Genomic DNA, 18105 nt, shown 5'->3' on the forward strand with positions numbered 1-18105 from the left:
GTTGGTTTGGGGATGTTCCACCGAGGTGGGGAGGTGCTTGATACCGAGCTCTCGGAGGAAGCTTTCGATGCTCTGTGCGATGAACTGCCTACCATTATCAGTGATGAGGAATGTTGGATACCTAACTTGCAAATAATGTTCTTCTAGGTGAACTTCTGCATGTTCTCGACGGTGATTTTTGCAAGTGGGCATGCCTTAATCCACTTGGTGAAGTAGTCGACTGCCACAAGGAGGAATTTGAGTTGACCTTTCGTGGGGGGAAATGGTCCAAGGATGTCCATTCCCCACTAGGCATAGGGCCACGGGGACATCATTTTGTGGAGGACTTCGGGTGGTTGCCGATGTGTGTTGCCGAACTGCTGACATTCTTTGCACCTTTGCACATAATCTTGGTAATCTAACTTCAGTGTGGGCCAGTAGTATCCAGCTCGGAGCACCTTGGTCGCCATCGAGCGTGCCCCGGAGTGCATACCGCATATTCCTCGATCGATCTCCTCGATGACGTAGGTGGCCTGGGACTTTGTTAGGCATTTCAATAAGGGAGCCGAGATGCTGCATTTGAACAGCTCGTCTCTGATGATGACAAATTTGGATGACCTTGCCCTCATCTTCCGAGCTTCATCTTTGTCTTCGGGTAGAGCTCCCCCTTTTAAGTAGCTCCATATACCTGTCATCCATCTTTGGTCTTCAGTATCGTTGGTATTGACGATTTTATCGTCTAGACTAGGAGAATTTAGGGCCTCTTGGATGATGGTCCGATGTTGCCCGGGGCGCTTCGTGCTGGCGAGCTTGGACAGGAGGTTGGCTTTGATATTTTGCTTTCGGGGCATATGGTGTATGGTGAACTCATCAAAGGATGAGATCCGTTGGGATGTCGCATGAAAGTACCTCTATAATAGGGTGTCCTTGGTCTGGTATGTCCCACTAAGTTGTTCTACCATGAGTTTTGAGTCACTGTTCAACTCACCCTCTACGCTCCAAGGTCGTGAGCCAACCTCAGTCCTACTAGTAATGTCTCGTACTCTACTTGGTTATTAGTGACTCTAAATCTGAATTTAAGAGACTGTTCTATGGTGACATTGTTGGGTCCTTCCAAAATGATACCTGCACCACCACCTTTAGTGTTGGAAGATCCATCAACGTATAGAGTCCATACCTGCTTTTCTTCTGCCAAGGTCAGAGTGAGCTCGTCCACAAAATCTGCTAGGCATTGAGCTTTCAAGGGGCCTCAACTTTCATATCGGATGTCGAACTCAGACAACTCCACTGACCATGCTATCATGTGCCCGACGAGTTCTGGCTTTCTTAGTATCTGCGTAATTGGGTAGCCAGTTTTGACGACCACTTGGTGGCTTTGGAAGTAAGGTCGAAGGAGCCGAGCTGCGGTGACGAGTGCCAACGCCAGCTTTTCGATCGTTTGATATCGCTCTTCCGTGTCTTGCAAGACTCGGCTGATGAAGTAGATGGGCGTTTGCTCTTTGTGATGCTCTTGCACTATTACAGTGCTGATTGTGTCTTCTGCCACGGCCAAGTAGAGGAGGAGGTCGGAATGATGATTCGACCTCTATAGGACTGGTGGAGTGGCAAGGAAAACTTTGAAGCTCTTGAAAGCTTCTTCACATTGGTCATTCCATTCAAAGTTCTTTGGCTTGCGTAATAAGGTAAAGATGGGTCATGCTTTCTCTACCAACTTGGGAATGAAACGAGAAAGAGAGACTAACCTTTCTGCCAAGCGTTGGATGTCCTTAATAGTCTGGGGAATTTGCATCTGTATAATGGCGTTGCATTTCTCTAGGTTGGCTTCGATTCCCCTGCTTGTGATCATAAAGCCAAGAAATTTACCTCCCTGGACATCAAAAATGCACTTCTCCGAGTTTAGGCGCATGTTGTGCTTCCAGATTTGGTTGAACGCCTCGGCCAAGTCGGCGGCATGAGCCTCGGTTGATGGTGTTTTGACGACCATGTTGTCTACGTACACCTCCATATTTCTCCCGATTTGGTGCTGGAAGACTTTATCCATCAATCGCTGGTAAGTGGCTCCAGTATTTTTGAGGCTGAAAGGCATCATGCGGTAGAAGAAGTTGGCGTGATCGGTGATGAAAGCCGTGTGCTCCTCGTCTGGTGGGTACATCATGATTTGATTGTACCCAGAATATGCGTCTAGGAAGCTGAGGAGGGCATGGCCGGAGGCACCGTCAACCAATCTATCGATGCTTGGTAAGGGGTATGAGTCTTTGGGGAACGCTTTGTTGAGGTCGGTATAGTCGACACACATACGCCACTTTCCTGAGTTCTTTTTGACGAGTACCACGTTGGCTAGCCACGTGGTGTATCTGACTTCGCGGATGAAGCCTGTGTTCATCAACTTCTGTGTCTCGGTGATGATGGCATCGCGTCTTTCCCCTCTGACCTTTCTTTTTCTCTAAGCGACCGGCTTGGCTTCTTTGTGGATAGATAACCTGTGACAGATGAGGTTAGGGACAATACATGGCATGTCGGCACTTGACCATGCAAAAAGTTTTGTATTTTTGGAGATCTCTTCTATGAGCCGTTGTCGAAGTTTTAGGTTTAGCTATTGGCTTATCTTCGTACACTATCCAGGGAGTTTACCAACTTGAAGGTCATCGAGCTCGTCGATTGGACTTGGTCGTCCGTCGTGGGACTCTGACCTCGAATCTAGGTCAGTGATTGTCGCCACCGGCCCGAAACGGGCTTTCGGCATTCGCGAAGGATGGTTGGACTCTTTTATTTGTTAAAAAAATATGGATTGCTAGAATGACTTATTCTCAAACTGAGACCTCGTCAAACGAGCAATTTTATTAAAAGGCTCACCAATCCATGTTAATCCCAAGCGGGACCCTCCATGGATTAGTGGTTTTCATAAAAAGAAAGGGTTCATGGAGTCGCCACCAATGTTTTACTCAAAACATTGGAAAAAGAGGTTTAAGGCAATCGATTCAAAAATCGACTTCGGCCATTACAACCAGAGTCGGGTAAGGGAGTCGGTTACGCGTGGGGAAGGTGTTAGCACCCCACAGCGCCCCTTTCGGGTTCCCTATGACAGATTATTTAAAAATAATAGTGCGAAATTACTAAATTACCCCTATTTATTCTAAGCAATTATAAATTAACTATCTACATGATGACAGTTTAAATATGTACACACAGAAAGCGGTAAAAGAAGGGACTTTAAAGAGATAAACCTTTGAAGCGTGCTTTCTTATATATCTTGACAGAAATTGGGAAGCGTTTTGGCGTTCCCTCCCTCTACAAGACCGCTCGCTCCCTCCTATAAAATTTTAACTATGGAAATCCGGAGGATTTCCCTTCGACTAGGTTCGAGACTCAAGCAAATGGCTCGTGACTCAAGAACTTTGTCGGATCAACTCTCCGAGTGATTTCTAGGCAGAGCACTGCTCAAAAAAACCCAGAATACTCAAGAAGAGGGTTAAAACTCAGTCCAAAAGTCAAATGACGTCCCATTGACGTCATATTTATAGGGATGAGGCTCAATACGGTCTCTGGGGGTCAATACGGTCCGTATTGAAGTTTTGAACTACAATACGGCCGTATTGAATTCAATACGGCCGTATTGAATTCAATACGGCCGTATTGAAGTTCAAAAACCTCAATACGGCCGTATTGAAGTTCAGTGCAGCCGTATTGAAGTTCAGTGCAGCCGTATTGAATTCAATGCAGCCGTATTGAAGTTCAGTGCAGCCGTATTAAATTCAATGCAGCCGTATTGAAGTTCAGAAACTTCAATACGGCCGTATTGAAGTTCAGAAACTTCAATACGGCCGTATTGAGTTCAGTGCGGCCGTATTGTAGTTCAAAATGTGCAGTACGGCCGTACTGAACTCCAAGGAGGCCGTATTGAGCTCCAAACCTCCCACTTTCTTATTTTTGGCTACTCTAAGACCTCTAAACCTACAGATAGTCATCCTATGGTCTTCTGGGAGTCCTTCTGGCTGACTTTCCTTCGATCTTTGAGAGTCTTCGAGTCTTATTTCCGACCCGGACAATTTTAGGGGTCTACAGCTGCCCCCCCTTTACTTAGTCAAACGGCCTTTTAGTGTACCGGTTGATAAGTAAAGGAGTTGACCCAATTGTCCGGGGAATAAGGCCATCCTTCCGACTTGTAGTGTCTTCCGGTGGAAAATTTGCTGAGTAGCCTCTCCAGGTTTTGCTTCGCTCGTCGCCCGAGCCGGAAGCTGCATACCTCCGTGCTTCTGAACACTCTGATAGCGTGAGTACCGCCTCTCCAGGCTCAACTTCACTCGACGCCCGAGCTGGAAGTTGTGAGTACCGCCTCTCCAGGCTTAGCTTCGCTTGCCGCCCAAGCTGGAAGCTGTGAGTACCGCCTCTCCAGGCTCTGCTTCGGTGCTTCTGACATCCTAGGCAGTTGAGTTTGCCCTCTCCAGGGTTGGCTTCGCTTGCCGCCCAAGCTGGAAGCTGTGAGTACCGCCTCTCCAGGCTCTGCTTCGGTGCTTCTGACATCCTAGGCAGTTGAGTTTGCCCTCTCCAGGGTTAGCTTCGCTTGCCACCCAAGCTGGAAGCTGTGAGTACCGCCTCTCCAGGCTCAACTTCACTCGACGCCCGAGCTGGAAGTTGTGAGTACCCGCCTCTCCAGGCTTTGCTTCGCTCGCCGCCCGAGCTGGAAGCTGCATACCTCCGTGCTTCTGAACACTTTGGTAGCGTGAGTACCGCCTCTCCAGGCTCTGCTTTGGTGTTTCTGACAACCTAGGCAGTTGAGTTTGCCCTCTCCAGGGTCTGCGGTTTGCCCTCCCCAGGGTCTGCCTCTGTGTTTTTGACGACATTGGCAATGTGAGTTTGCCCTCTCCAGGGATCTGTGATGGTTTTGTCTCCACAGTCCACGATGCTGCTTTGACAATTTGTTTTTGATTTTGGTGCCGCTGAGGGCTGGATAACGCAGGGATCCGTCTAGGGGATGTGCAGTTACTCATAGGTTCTTGTGCCCCAATTTGCATTTGCATAGTTGGTACCCATGGGGAATTTCTGTTTCCTTGGGGTGTAGACACGAAGATGCTCTTTCTGATGTGAGCGATGCCTTATGATTGGCTGACGTCCTTTGACGTTGTGGAGTATCCCGGTTATCCTTATTCGGGTGACTCTTTTGGATTTTCTGATTTTTGCTGCCTCTGTGTAGGCTGTTATCCGCTGGGGATTCTGGATGTTGATTTTTGATTAGCCTCTTCTGTTAGGCGGATCATCTTGACGCTTGATTTTTGGCTGAAAGCCGATTTCCACTTAGGGAATGGTTTATTGATTTTCTTTTTTGGATTTTCCTTTTTGTAGGAATGCCTCTTGAGTAGGCGACTGGGGATTTAGGGATCTTATGTATCCCAGAGTATTATTTAGGAAGCCTCTACAGGCTTAGACTCACTCAATGCCTGAGTTGGAGAGCTATCTTCCACTGAGGAAGTTTTAAGTCCTTTGACTGAATATTTTGCTTTGGATGATCGCGCTTCCATTGGGGATTTTTGCTGATCTTGGTTTGATAGCTTTCACTGGGGAATTTGGCCCGTGAGTGGAAGTTGAGATACCTCTGGGGAGTATTATTTCTGCGAGCCTCTCCAGGCTCAATTATTCTGTATGATGAATTGGTTTTTTGTTCAGCCCGAGAATGCGAGTTGAGACGTCTTTTGGAGAGTATTATTTCGGCAAGCCTCTCCAGGCTTAATTATTCTGTGGGAGTATTATTTCAGCAAGCCTCTCCAGGCTCAATTATTTTGTGAGAGTATTATTTTGGCAAGCCTCTCCAGGCTCAAGTATTCTGTATGATGAGAGAGTATTGTTTCGGCGAGCCTCTCCAGGCTCAGTTATTCTGAGAGTATTATTTCGGCAAGCCTCTCCAGGCTCAGTTATTCTGTATGATGCTGTTGATTTTCTGAATCTTTGCCTTTTTTGTCGAATTTTGGCTTTTTCTGTATTTTGCCTTTTTGTTGTTTTTTGGCCTTTTCTGTTGACTGCTGTCATACACAAGCAATTTTTCTATTTTTTCCTATTTTATGCAATTGCCTCATGATAAGGTCTTTGAATGTGCAACTAATGTGTGTGTGATGCACAAATGCAAGTTTGATTATTTTATTAATGCTTTTTAGAAAAATGAATGGCTCTCCCTATCCTTCTCTTCTTGGAGGAATTTCTGTCGTTGACGTGAGGGAATATTTTTGTGAGCCTTTTATGCAGGAGATTATGGATTTTATAGGAACCCCTCCAATTTTCTTTATTGACCGGTTATTAAGGAATTTCATACAATTTTTTAGAAATACCAATTTAGAGGCATAATCACATGGTCAAGAGAGAAAAGAAATGAATAGATGTTTTATTAATATTCACAAGTGTTTTTACAGAAAGATATACAGAAGGTAATTTCTGAAGAATGGCTGGCCTGGGTAGGCTATTACATTGGGCTTAACAATTATATCTGTAATTGTTGCTCCGTACGTTCTCCTAGTTGTTTTGGGTGATATGCCTGAGTCAGGAGTGTAGACATTGCAAGACGCTTGCTTCTAGAAGATGATCACATGAATCGCCTTTCGGTTTTCGATTCAAGTGATCGTCGCTTGCTTTATTTTTATGTCTTATTCTTTTGCCCCTAACTTTTGCCTAGGACGTATCCTAGCGGGGATAATTTTGCCTTTGTTTTGCCTAGTACCCTTGTACTGGCGGGCTTTTTGTTTTGCCCTAACTTTTGCCTAGGATGCCCTTGTTCGGGTTTTCATCCTAGCGGGCTTATGCAAGCAACGTCTTCAAGCATAATACTTCTTTACCACGTCGGCGTTGACTGGGTATCGAAGTTCTTCTCCATCTATGTCTGTGAGGATCAATGCTCCTCCGGAGAAGGCTCGCTTCACCACGTATGGTCCTTCGTAATTCGGGGCCCACTTTCCCATTTTGTCCTTTTGGGCTGGTAGTAATTTCTTCATTACCAGCTCTCCCTCATGATAGACTCGAGGGTGGACTTTCTTGTCAAAAGCCTTTTTGATCTTTCTTTGATAGGCTTGACCATGGCATATGGCGTTCAGCCGTTTTTCTTCAATAAGGTTTAACTGGTCATATCGGCTTTGAACCCATTATGCCTCGGAAAGTTTCGCTTCCATGATTACCCTTAGAGAAGGTATCTCAACTTCAACAGGCAAGACCGCCTCCATCCCATAAACGAGGGAGAATGGAGTAGCTCCTGTGGATGTGCGCACTGAAGTCCTGTATCCATGGAGAGCGAAAGGTAGCATCTCATGCCAGTCTTTGAATGAGACAACCATCTTTTGCACTATCTTCTTGATATTTTTATTGGCTGCCTCGACTGCCCCATTCATCTTTGGTCGATAGGGGGAAGAGTTGTGGTGTTGGATTTTGAACTCTTGGCACAGTTCTTCCACCATCTTGTTATTTAGATTGGATCCATTATCAGTGATGATTTTATCAGGAATACCGTATCTGCATATCATATTCTTTTTGATGAAGGATGTTACCACCTTTCGGGTCACATGAGCATACGATGCCGCTTCTACCCATTTGGTGAAATAGTCAATGGCCACAAGAATGAATCTGTGCCCGTTGGATGCTTTCGGCTCAATGGGTCCAATAACATCCATGCCCCACATTGAGAATGGCCAAGGTGAAGCCAATACGTTGAGTGGGGTTGGTGGGATATGAATGTTGTCGGCGTATGCTTGACATTACATATTGGTAACAATCATTTTCCATGGTCGACCAATAATATCCCGCCCTGAGGATCTTTTTAGCCATTGCGGGCCCGGGAATGTGGGTACCGAAAACTCCCTCATGAACTTCTTTGATCATGTTTTGGGCTTCGACTTGGTCTACACATCTCAACAAGACCGAGTCATAATTTTTCTTGTAGAGGGTTTCGCCGACTAGCAAAAATCCCATGGCCCTTCTTCGGATATGCTTCTTGTCATTATCACTGGCCATATCAGGATATTCCCCTTTTGTCAAATATTGCTTGATGTCATGGAACCATGAATGATCATCAACTACTTCATCTATCAGAAGGCAAAACGCTTGCTTATCATGCCTCCGGATATTGATGATGGGCATTTCATGCTCATTATCCAAGGCGAACATTGATGATAGTGTGGCAAGAGCGTCGGCAAACTGATTTTCCTCCCTTGGAATGTATTCAAAGATGACACTTTGGAAGAGTTGTGTCAAATCTTTGATGTGCTCAACATATGGTATCAATTTGGGATTTCAGACTTCCCATTCACCTCGTAATTGGTAGATGACTAGGGCCGAATCACCAAATACTTTGAGCTTTAGGATACCATTGTTGATGGCTGCTTGGATTCCCAACGCGCAAGCCTCGTATTCTGCCATATTGTTTGTACAATCGAAGTTGAGTCTTGCCGTTATGGGAATGTGTTTTCCTTGTGGAGAGATTAGCACTGTGCCAATCCCTCGTCCAAGCATGTTGGAGGCTCCATCAAAATACATGGTCCATGCATCATCTTTAAGCTCTTCATGTTGTAGATGCATTATATGCTCATCGGGGAAATCATCCTGAAGGGATTGGTAGTCGTTGGTCGGCCCGTGTGCTAGGTAATCAGCTAGGGTACTACCCTTGATGGCCTTTTGAGTGACATGTATGATGTCAAATTCTGATAACTGTACTTGCCATCGGGCAATCTTCCCAGTGATTATTGGTTTGTCGAACACGTACTTGATTGGGTCCATTTTGGAAACCAACCAAGTAGTATGCCTTATCATATACTGCCTGAGCCTTTGCGTTGCCCATGCTAACGCGCAGCACGTTTTTTCTAGCGGCGTATAGCGGGTTTCATAATCAAGAAATTTCTTGCTCAGGTAGTAGATGGCTTGTTCTTTCTTTCCTGTTTCATCTTGTTGTCCCAGCACAGCCCCCATAGACTCATCAAGCACCGTCAAGTAGAGGATTAATGGTCTTCCCTCGACAGGTGGCACCAATACCGGTGGATTGGCCAAGCACTGTTTGATCTTATCAAAAGCTTGTTGACAATTTTCATCCCAAACTTCGGAATGATTCTTGCGCAACAGCTTGAATATTGGCTTGCACGTGTCAGTCAACTGTGCGATGAACCTTGCAACGTAGTTCACCCTGCCGAGGAATCCTCTAATTTCTTTCTCAGTTTTAGGAGGAGGCATTTCCATTATTGCCTTTACTTTATCAGGGTCCACTTCTATGCCTTTTTCACTGACGATGAACCCGAGAAGCTTACCCGACCGGACTCCGAAAGTACACTTAGCCGGATTTAGCTTAAGCTGATACTTGCGAAGCCGATTGAATAATTTTCTCAAATATTGGACATGGTCCATCTCATCTTTTGACTTTGCGATCATGTCATCCACATATACTTCAATTTCTTTGTGGATCATATCATGGAATAACGTCACCATCGCTCGTTGATAGGTGGCACCCGCATTCTTGAGTCCAAAAGGCATTACCCTGTAGCAAAAAGTACCCCAGGGTGTAATGAAGGAAGTCTTCTCGCGGTCTTCCACATTCATCTTGATTTGGTTGTACCCAGAGTACCCATCCATGAAGGAATAGAGTGTGTTTGTGGCTGTATGATCCACCAATGTATCGATGTGTGGTAAGGGAAAATCGTCCTTTGGACTAGCACGATTAAGATCCCTGTAGTCAACACAAACTCTAACCTTTCCGTTCTTTTTAATGACTGGCACAATGTTAGCCAGCCATTCGGGATACTGGGACACAACCAGGAACCCCGCGACGTATTGTTTTTCTACCTCCTCCTTGATCTTTAAAGACCATTCGGGCTTAACTCGTCGGAGCTTTTGTTTGACGGGTCGAAACCCTTCTTTCAGTGGTAATTTGTGCTCGACGATATTAGAGTCCAAACCGGGCATATCATGGTACGACCATGCAAATACATCTTTGTATTCCTTTAACAACTGGATCAATTGCTCCCTTATTTCATCACTGATATGGGTTCCAATATTGACCTCTTTTATTTCTTGGCCTTGCCCCAAATTCACGGTCTCCAATTTTTCTTGATGCGGTTGGAGTAGACGAGCCTCTTGATCTAGCAGTCTTTGCAAGTCCGGAGAAATGGTCTCCTCATCACTGTCCAACTCAACCCATTCATCCTCAACTTTTGGATCCCGGTCGGAGCGAACAATCACAGACATAATTGTTTTATTGGTTCTGTTTAGGTTTAGAATTTATTAATATTAATGAGAGAAAGAGAGAAAAGAACAAATGAGAGAATAATGTGTGAAAAATGCCTCTTTATTGATATGTATTAAAATTTGTACAAAGACCCTTATTTACATGAAAAGGTGCTCATGATCTCGGGTACTGATCACGAGTCCCTAAAAGAAAAGAAAAATATGGAGGGGCCCTATCGTGGCTTGTCATTCTCTACTCCTGCTTTGGTAGAAGATTCTAGCTCACGTCGGGTGCTGTCGAATCGAAGGTGACCCACCCGGCATCAATAAGGTCTTGGACCTTGTGTTTGAGAGCCCTACAGTTCTCCGTTGAATGTCCTGGTGCCCCCGAGTGGTATAGGCATTTATCTTGTGGTTTGTACCACTCGGGATAAGGTGGATCCATCTTCCTTGGTGGAATGTAAGCTAGAAGATGAGCTTCCACTAACTTCGGCAGGAGGTCGCTATATGTGGTCGGAAGTTTATCAAGCTTCCTCACAGGGTTATACTGTGACTTTCCTGACTTCGAAGTGGAAGAAGATGAAGAAATGGTTATAGCGTTGACTCCTCCTTCTTTCTTCTTCCCGAAGGCCTTCTTAGCTTCATATGGTTGGGAAGGCTTAGCCAGCTTCCCACTTTTGAGTCCTTGTTCCACCCTTTCTCCAATGGTGATGATGTCCGAGAAGAGTGTTGTCGTGTTCCCTATCATCTTGTCATAATAGGGACCAGTCAACGAATTGATGAACAAGGACACCGTCTCCTTATCCGACAGCGGGGGCTCTATCTGTGCCGCCAACTCCCTCCAACGTTGGGCGTACGCCTTGAAGGATTCATCGTTCTTTTTACTCAAGGCTTGAAGATCTGACCTATCGGGTGTTAGGTCGATGTTGTATTTGTAGCGCTTGAGAAAGGCGTCGGCCAACTGCCTCCATGTGTGTACTAGATTTCCATCTAGCTGCATATACCAGTTGAGCGCGGTATCAGCCAAGCTCTCTTGGAAGCAGTGGATCAAGAGCTTTTCGTTTGTGGCATATGCAGCCATTTTGCGACAGTACATGGTGAGATGACTCTTAGGGCAAGTCGATCCCACGTACTTTGGGAAATCCGGCACTTTAAATTTAAGAGGGAATTGGATGTCTCTCACTAAACACATGTCGGCGGCATCTTTAATATCGAAGTCATGCCCCTCCATAGCCCTTAGCCGATCCTCTAGGGCGTGGAATTGTTCCTTTGAAACCTCGGGCTCTTTAATTACAATTCCAGCCCCTATAGGTATAGCGTGTGGAGGCTCTTCCTCGTGCTCTTCCTCCTCATGATGATGGGACTCATGGTCACTGTGGTGGGCCCCATGTACATTATGATGACGCATGAGTTCCATCATTTGCGCCATTTGTTCTTTGAGCAGTGAGAGCTCGGCTGTGAGCTTCTTATTTTGCTCTTCCAGCGCCTCCATCTTCTTGATTTTCTTTGCGCGTGTGAGGACAGAGAGATGACCAGCCACTTTCTAAAAATGAATATTTAATTTAATTAATTTATGGAATGAATACGCTCTTGACATGAGCTTGATAACCCTCCATTTTTAAGGCGCTGCCTTTTTAAAACGGAGAGTTACCACCCTCCTTGACTTATGATCCCTCCCCAACGGAGAGTCTCGATAATTATGGGTCTCTTTTACTCATGTCAAGAGGTATTGGTGAACCTAGAATGCATGGTTTATGAGGATGCATGATATCTTATTGGTAATGATGCACATGCTCCTCACTTTTATTATATTTTCACACACGGTCTTTTCCCTCATGTCATGGCATTTTGATGCATGGGGATTTATTCTTAGACCTTATCGCGAGGTTATTTATTAATGCACAAACAATTGCACCTAAGCATTTACACAAACAATTCACTCATCCACGAACAGTCACGAGCGAATCACGAGGTAGGGGTTTCCTGCAGAAAGGTGCATATTCAAGGTGGTTCTAACTGTTCTCACCGGTCTGAGGCCCCCAAGGTGCCCCCATTATAGGGACCCAATTCCTCTCGTCGTAAGTCGATGGAAAGCTCCAACGCACTGTCGGACTCGAGTTCATGGTTATCACCTTGAGTGATGCTTTCCGACAACGGTCTACGGGCACCTATAGACCCATTCGACAACCGGCCGTACTAACATCCACTCCCTATGGTTTACCACTCATGCCCCCGGGTATAGAGGGAACTGTTGTGTGCAAAGGTTTGTGTGCAGTTTGTATTTTAAACAATTGCGGAAATTTAAACAAACAACAGTTATTAAAAGCCAAATAGGTAAAACATGTTATCATACAAGCAAGGGGTAATGAAGTAATTTTAACTATTATTTGTTAAAAATAATCTGTCACTAAATGGGACTGACTCTCGAAGCTTCCCCAGTGGAGTCGCCATCTGTCGCCACCGGCCCGAAACGGGCTTTCGGCATTCGCGAAGGATGGTTGGACTCTTTTATTTGTTAAAAAAATATGGATTGCTAGAATGACTTATTCTCAAACTGAGACCTCGTCAAACGAGCAATTTTATTAAAAGGCTCACCAATCCATGTTAATCCCAAGCGGGACCCTCCATGGATTAGTGGTTTTCATAAAAAGAAAGGGTTCATGGAGTCGCCACCAATGTTTTACTCAAAACATTGGAAAAAGAGGTTTAAGGCAATCGATTCAAAAATCGACTTCGGCCATTACAACCAGAGTCGGGTAAGGGAGTCGGTTACGCGTGGGGAAGGTGTTAGCACCCCACAGCGCCCCTTTCGGGTTCCCTATGACAGATTATTTAAAAATAATAGTGCGAAATTACTAAATTACCCCTATTTATTCTAAGCAATTATAAATTAACTATCTACATGATGACAGTTTAAATATGTACACACAGAAAGCGGTAAAAGAAGGGACTTTAAAGAGATAAACCTTTGAAGCGTGCTTTCTTATATATCTTGACAGAAATTGGGAAGCGTTTTGGCGTTCCCTCCCTCTACAAGACCGCTCGCTCCCTCCTATAAAATTTTAACTATGGAAATCCGGAGGATTTCCCTTCGACTAGGTTCGAGACTCAAGCAAATGGCTCGTGACTCAAGAACTTTGTCGGATCAACTCTCCGAGTGATTTCTAGGCAGAGCACTGCTCAAAAAAACCCAGAATACTCAAGAAGAGGGTTAAAACTCAGTCCAAAAGTCAAATGACGTCCCATTGACGTCATATTTATAGGGATGAGGCTCAATACGGTCTCTGGGGGTCAATACGGTCCGTATTGAAGTTTTGAACTACAATACGGCCGTATTGAAGTTCAAAAACCTCAATACGGCCGTATTGAAGTTCAGTGCAGCCGTATTGAAGTTCAGTGTAGCCGTATTGAATTCAATGCAGCCGTATTGAAGTTCAGTGCAACCGTATTAAATTCAATGCAGCCGTATTGAAGTTCAGAAACTTCAATACGGCCGTATTGAGTTCAGTGCGGCCGTATTGTAGTTCAAAATGTGCAGTACGGCCGTACTGAACTCCAAGGAGGCCGTATTGAGCTCCAAACCTCCCACTTTCTTATTTTTGGCTACTCTAAGACCTCTAAACCTACAGATAGTCATCATATGGTCTTCTGGGAGTCCTTCTGGCTGACTTTCCTTCGATCTTTGAGAGTCTTCGAGTCTTATTTCCGACCCGGACAATTTTAGGGGTCTACAGTGATGTCAACCTGGGCTATGTGAGCTACTGTAGGGGGGTCAATTCGGCGGTGCTTCTCTGATGGCGAAACCTTCAGTCTTTCGGCATAGCATTGTCGAACTATTTTCTGGTTTGCCCTAACTGAGATGATCTTGCCGTTGCTCCCTAGGAATTTCATCGTCAGCTGCGGGGTAGATACCACAGCTCCAAGTTGGTTCAACGTCGGCCTGCCGATGATGATGTTATATGACGTGTTGGCCTCAACGAGGAGGTATCTGACCATGATCCTCCTTGAGTCAAGAAGGGTCACGAAGGTTGTCAACAAGTCTATGTATCCCCGAGTGTGGACTCGTTCTCCTACAAAACCGACTAGGGGTTCTGTGTGAGGTTGAATGAGGGAATGGGAGATATCTAACCTTAGGAATGTCGGCCAGTATAGGACGTCAGCCAAGCTTCCCTAGTCGATCAACATCTTGTGGACCTCCCAGTTAGCTACTTCCACCGCGATGACCATGGAGTCGTCGTGGTTTGGACAAATGCGAATGTAGTCATCATCCGTGACGGTGATGGGTGGTGTGTTGCGGTGCGGGGCCGAGGTGTCAGTGTGGACATTGTTGATGCTCCATAAGTGTCTTTTACGTGTCGAGCTATTGGAGCCTCCCCCTGGGAAGCCACCTACAATTGTATTGATGACTCCATGCAAGGGAGTCGTTCCTATATCATGACTTACCTCGACTTGCGCTGCTCCACCTACATTTTGCTGAGTGCCAGAGCCTCGTCCTCGTCCTCGTCCTCATCCATGGTAGCCTCCTCTATGAGATTGTTGTCGTTGGACGTATTGTCCGAGGTGCCCTCCTTGGACGAGTTCCTCGATGCGGTCCCTGAGTGTGTGGCATTCCTCGGTTGTGTGGCCATAGTTTCTATGATACCAACAATTCTTGGATTTTTCCGTGCTACCGGGGTTGTGCCCACGCGGTGGCAGAGTAATCAGGTTGGTATTGCTAGCCTCCTTTAGTATATGTACTCGGGGTGCGTTCAAGGGGGTGTAGAAGCCATACCTCCCTCCTCTGTTCGGCCTAGCCTTCTTGAATTGGCTGTTATTGGTGACTTTTACCTTATCTTTGTGGCCATGGTCTTGCTTCCCCTGTGGTTTCCCACGAACTTGGTCGAAAAAAGCAGTGTGCTCTTCCATCTAAATGTACCCCGCAACTCAAGCACGGAGTTCGTCCATGGCCGAGGGAGGTCGCCGATAAAGGCTGTCAACGAAAGGTCCTGGCTTGAGCGCCATGAGCATAGCGTGTAAGGAGACCTCGGGGTTTAGGTTACGGATTTTGACGGAGATGCTGGCAAAGCGCTCCATGAACGTCCTCAGTTGTTCGTCGTCGCCTTGTATGAGGCTGGCCAAGGCGGCGGACATGATGTGATGCGGTTGACTTGTTACGTAATGCGCCGTGAATCGTCTCACCAGAGTGTCGAAGCTATCGACTGATCATGCTGGAAATTGAGTATACCACGCGAGTGCTGATCCCTTGAGCGAGGTCAGAAAAACCTTACACAGGATAGCATCATTGTTAGTGTATAGGTTTACCTGCGTGATGTACAGATCAACGTGCTCATCTGGGTCGGTAGTGTCATCATAGTGATCGATGTTGAGAGGCTTCCATCCAAAAGAAAGAGGCGTCTCTATGATGCCGTCAAAAAAAGGGTGACGGCGGATGCTCGCCCTATGTCCTGGAGCCTGGGCTGGTGCATTGCTGACTTCATGGTCTGATCTGTACGTCGGTACATGTGACCGATGTGCAGTAGACCTATGGGTCGCTGCCCTGGGTGCAGTCGGTGGCTGGGAAACTGAGTGCCCTTCTTCCTCATTTTGATTGCTTGGTTGAGGGGGCTGATCAGAGGGGCGCTGAGGAAGCTAGGTGCGGATGCGCTCGTTCTCAACTCGTAGCGCCGCTAGGTCAGCTTCATGTCGGGCGCGGGTGTTCTCCAGGTCGGCGACGTGTTGTCGTCGTATTTGATCGACCTGCTCGATCATCCGTCTCAATGTTGCTTCTCCTTTCATTCTTGCTACGTGATCTTGTTCGTCTGTTGCTCATCTACTATGGCTTCGGGTGCGAACCATAAGCGTGGCCGATAAGAGATGTCTTGGTCGGCCCCACGGTGGGCACCAAATGTTCTTACCGGAGATCGATCATGAAGGACGATCTGTTGGGAAAGATTGGTGAGCCTCATTCACTGGGTACATTGGTTGTTCCGAAGTGGGGGTGGTACCTGCAAAAGAGACTCCAATGCTAAAGTTAGTATTTGTGGGTGTATGGGTCTCGTATATGTAGTGCACGTACCTTAGTGTGAATTACGGTTTATCTGGGCCTGAGGTCAGTTGTGGCACGTTCAGATGGTGGGCCTTTATTTTGGCCGATGTCATGTGGCGTATATCTGATGTCAATCCGCGCTTTAGTACCGAGCTCAAGCTCGGCTTCGCGGTACGGATAGTACACTAGCCCCCCGAGCTCCGAAGGCCACGGGTCGAGGAGTTAGTGCCGAGTTCAGTGAAGGGTCGCGACTCTTCGTTTATGCTTCTTTGGAGAGACGCCATGTGTCATAAGTGCCACCTCGTTTCCCGAAACGGATGAGTGGCGCGTTAGTGGGTGGTGACAGTTTACAATGATGGGATGTACCCGTCATTATGGGCCTCATTTAATGCCCTGTCCGTTTTGTCGTTTTGTGCCTTCGTGTCATTTTCGGTTTTGTTTAAAACATTTGCCTCTCTCCCCCTTCGCACACTTTTTCATTTTAGCTTCCTCTTTACGCTTCGTCCCATCTCTGATCTCTACACCTTTCTCGTTTTCGTTTTATCTCACCGCCGGCGTTTCCGCAATCAAAGTCGTCGTTCTTCGCCATTATCTCTGTTTTTGTCAAAGGAGTACTAGGTACTTCTTCTTTACCGTTTCTATGTGCTCTTTCTGTAAATGTGATGTGGAAATCGCATAGACTCTATAAGTCGTCCATCTCCAAGCTCATCCAGGTTGAGCCTTGCCAACCCGGTGAGCGTGTGTATATGGCAGGTACTCCGAGTACCCCCTTCTTCTATATGTACCAGTGTTTTTTCAGAGATCTGGGTGTGTGTTTACCCTTTACACAATTTGAGTGTGACTTTCTGAACTTTGTCAATGTGGCCCCCTGCCAACTGCACCCCAATAGTTGGGGTTTTTTTAGGACTTTTCAAGTTTTGTGCTCAGCCTTGGAGACAGGGGTGTCTCTAAGTGAGAGTAAGGCTGGGGGGTTGTTCCAACTTTATTCCCAGTCGTATAAGAGCTTCAAGAAGGAGTTTTTTCGAGTTCGGCCTACTAAGGCCGACCCGCTGGTCGACAAAGTCTTCCACTTCAGAGGTCTGGCGAGGTTTCCCCTCTTCTGGCAACAGAATCTGATCAAATTTAATGGGTCGAGCAGCCTTCAACTGTCAAATTTCGATACTACTACCATCGCCGACTTGGCCGCGCTTCCTCGTCCCTTAGACTACAAGCTCGTCCTCTCGCTTGCTAACTTGGCGAATAAGGAGAAGGGTTTGTAAAGTGAGTATCTCGTCGTTCTGAGTTATTAGATTCTCTGTCTTTGTTCTCCTTCTTATGTGTTGGGCTCTTTGCGTTTGCAGGTCTAATGGATAGTACAATTTTATCCTCCTGAAAAGTTTTTGGCCGAGGGGTTATAAACATTTAACCCTGGCAATATTTTGGTCGTGAACTATTAATATGTACAACTTTAGCTTTCAAATTTGGCCAAGGGCTATTTAATATATAAAGCTTATCTATACGGTTTTTATGTCGTGGATTTTTAAGAGTTTCATAGTCGAAGAGTCCTTAATATATTCAAAAGGTTTTGTCTGAAGATTTTTTGTCGAAGTGTCGAGATATAATGGCCTCGAAAATTTTGATTAAGGATTTGAAACCGATGGGCTTTTAAAATAATTGTACTAGGCCTAGGGGTTTTACAAACTAATTGGTCGAGAGGTCTTTTCAAGATAAAGGCCTTAGGCCGAGGGGTTTTTTATTTACTCGTTCGACCGTGTGTCATCGATTGAGAGTCTTGAGTCATTTTTTCGCGCTCGACCGAGTAGGTTCTCGACTGAGGTCTTGAGTTATTTTTCACGCTCGGTCGAGGTCTTGCGTTGCTTATCAGGCTCGATCAAGTGTGTCTTCGGCCGAGATCTTGAGTGTTTTTTATGCTCGACCAAGTA

At 46.0% G+C, this 18105-nt stretch overlaps 1 protein-coding gene across 1 annotated transcript; it reads right to left on the reverse strand.

Moving 5' to 3' along the window:
- Positions 1-287: 287 nt before the first annotated feature.
- On the reverse strand, positions 288-830 carry LOC145953467 (uncharacterized). The gene has a single exon (XM_083067426.1). The coding sequence runs from the start codon at positions 828-830 to the stop codon at positions 288-290; it is 543 nt and encodes a 180-aa protein (XP_082923552.1).
- Between the last annotated feature and the right edge of the window lie 17275 nt (positions 831-18105).

Source organism: Cajanus cajan, chromosome 11, assembly GCF_000230855.2.
Source record: "Cajanus cajan strain Asha chromosome 11, NIPB_CcT2T_4, whole genome shotgun sequence".
NCBI lineage: Eukaryota > Viridiplantae > Streptophyta > Magnoliopsida > Fabales > Fabaceae > Cajanus > Cajanus cajan.

Bases quoted from the DNA above. Each gene is read 5' to 3' on its own strand.
- LOC145953467 (XM_083067426.1), bottom strand. From the start codon at position 830: ATGCCCCGAAAGCAAAATATCAAAGCCAACCTCCTGTCCAAGCTCGCC.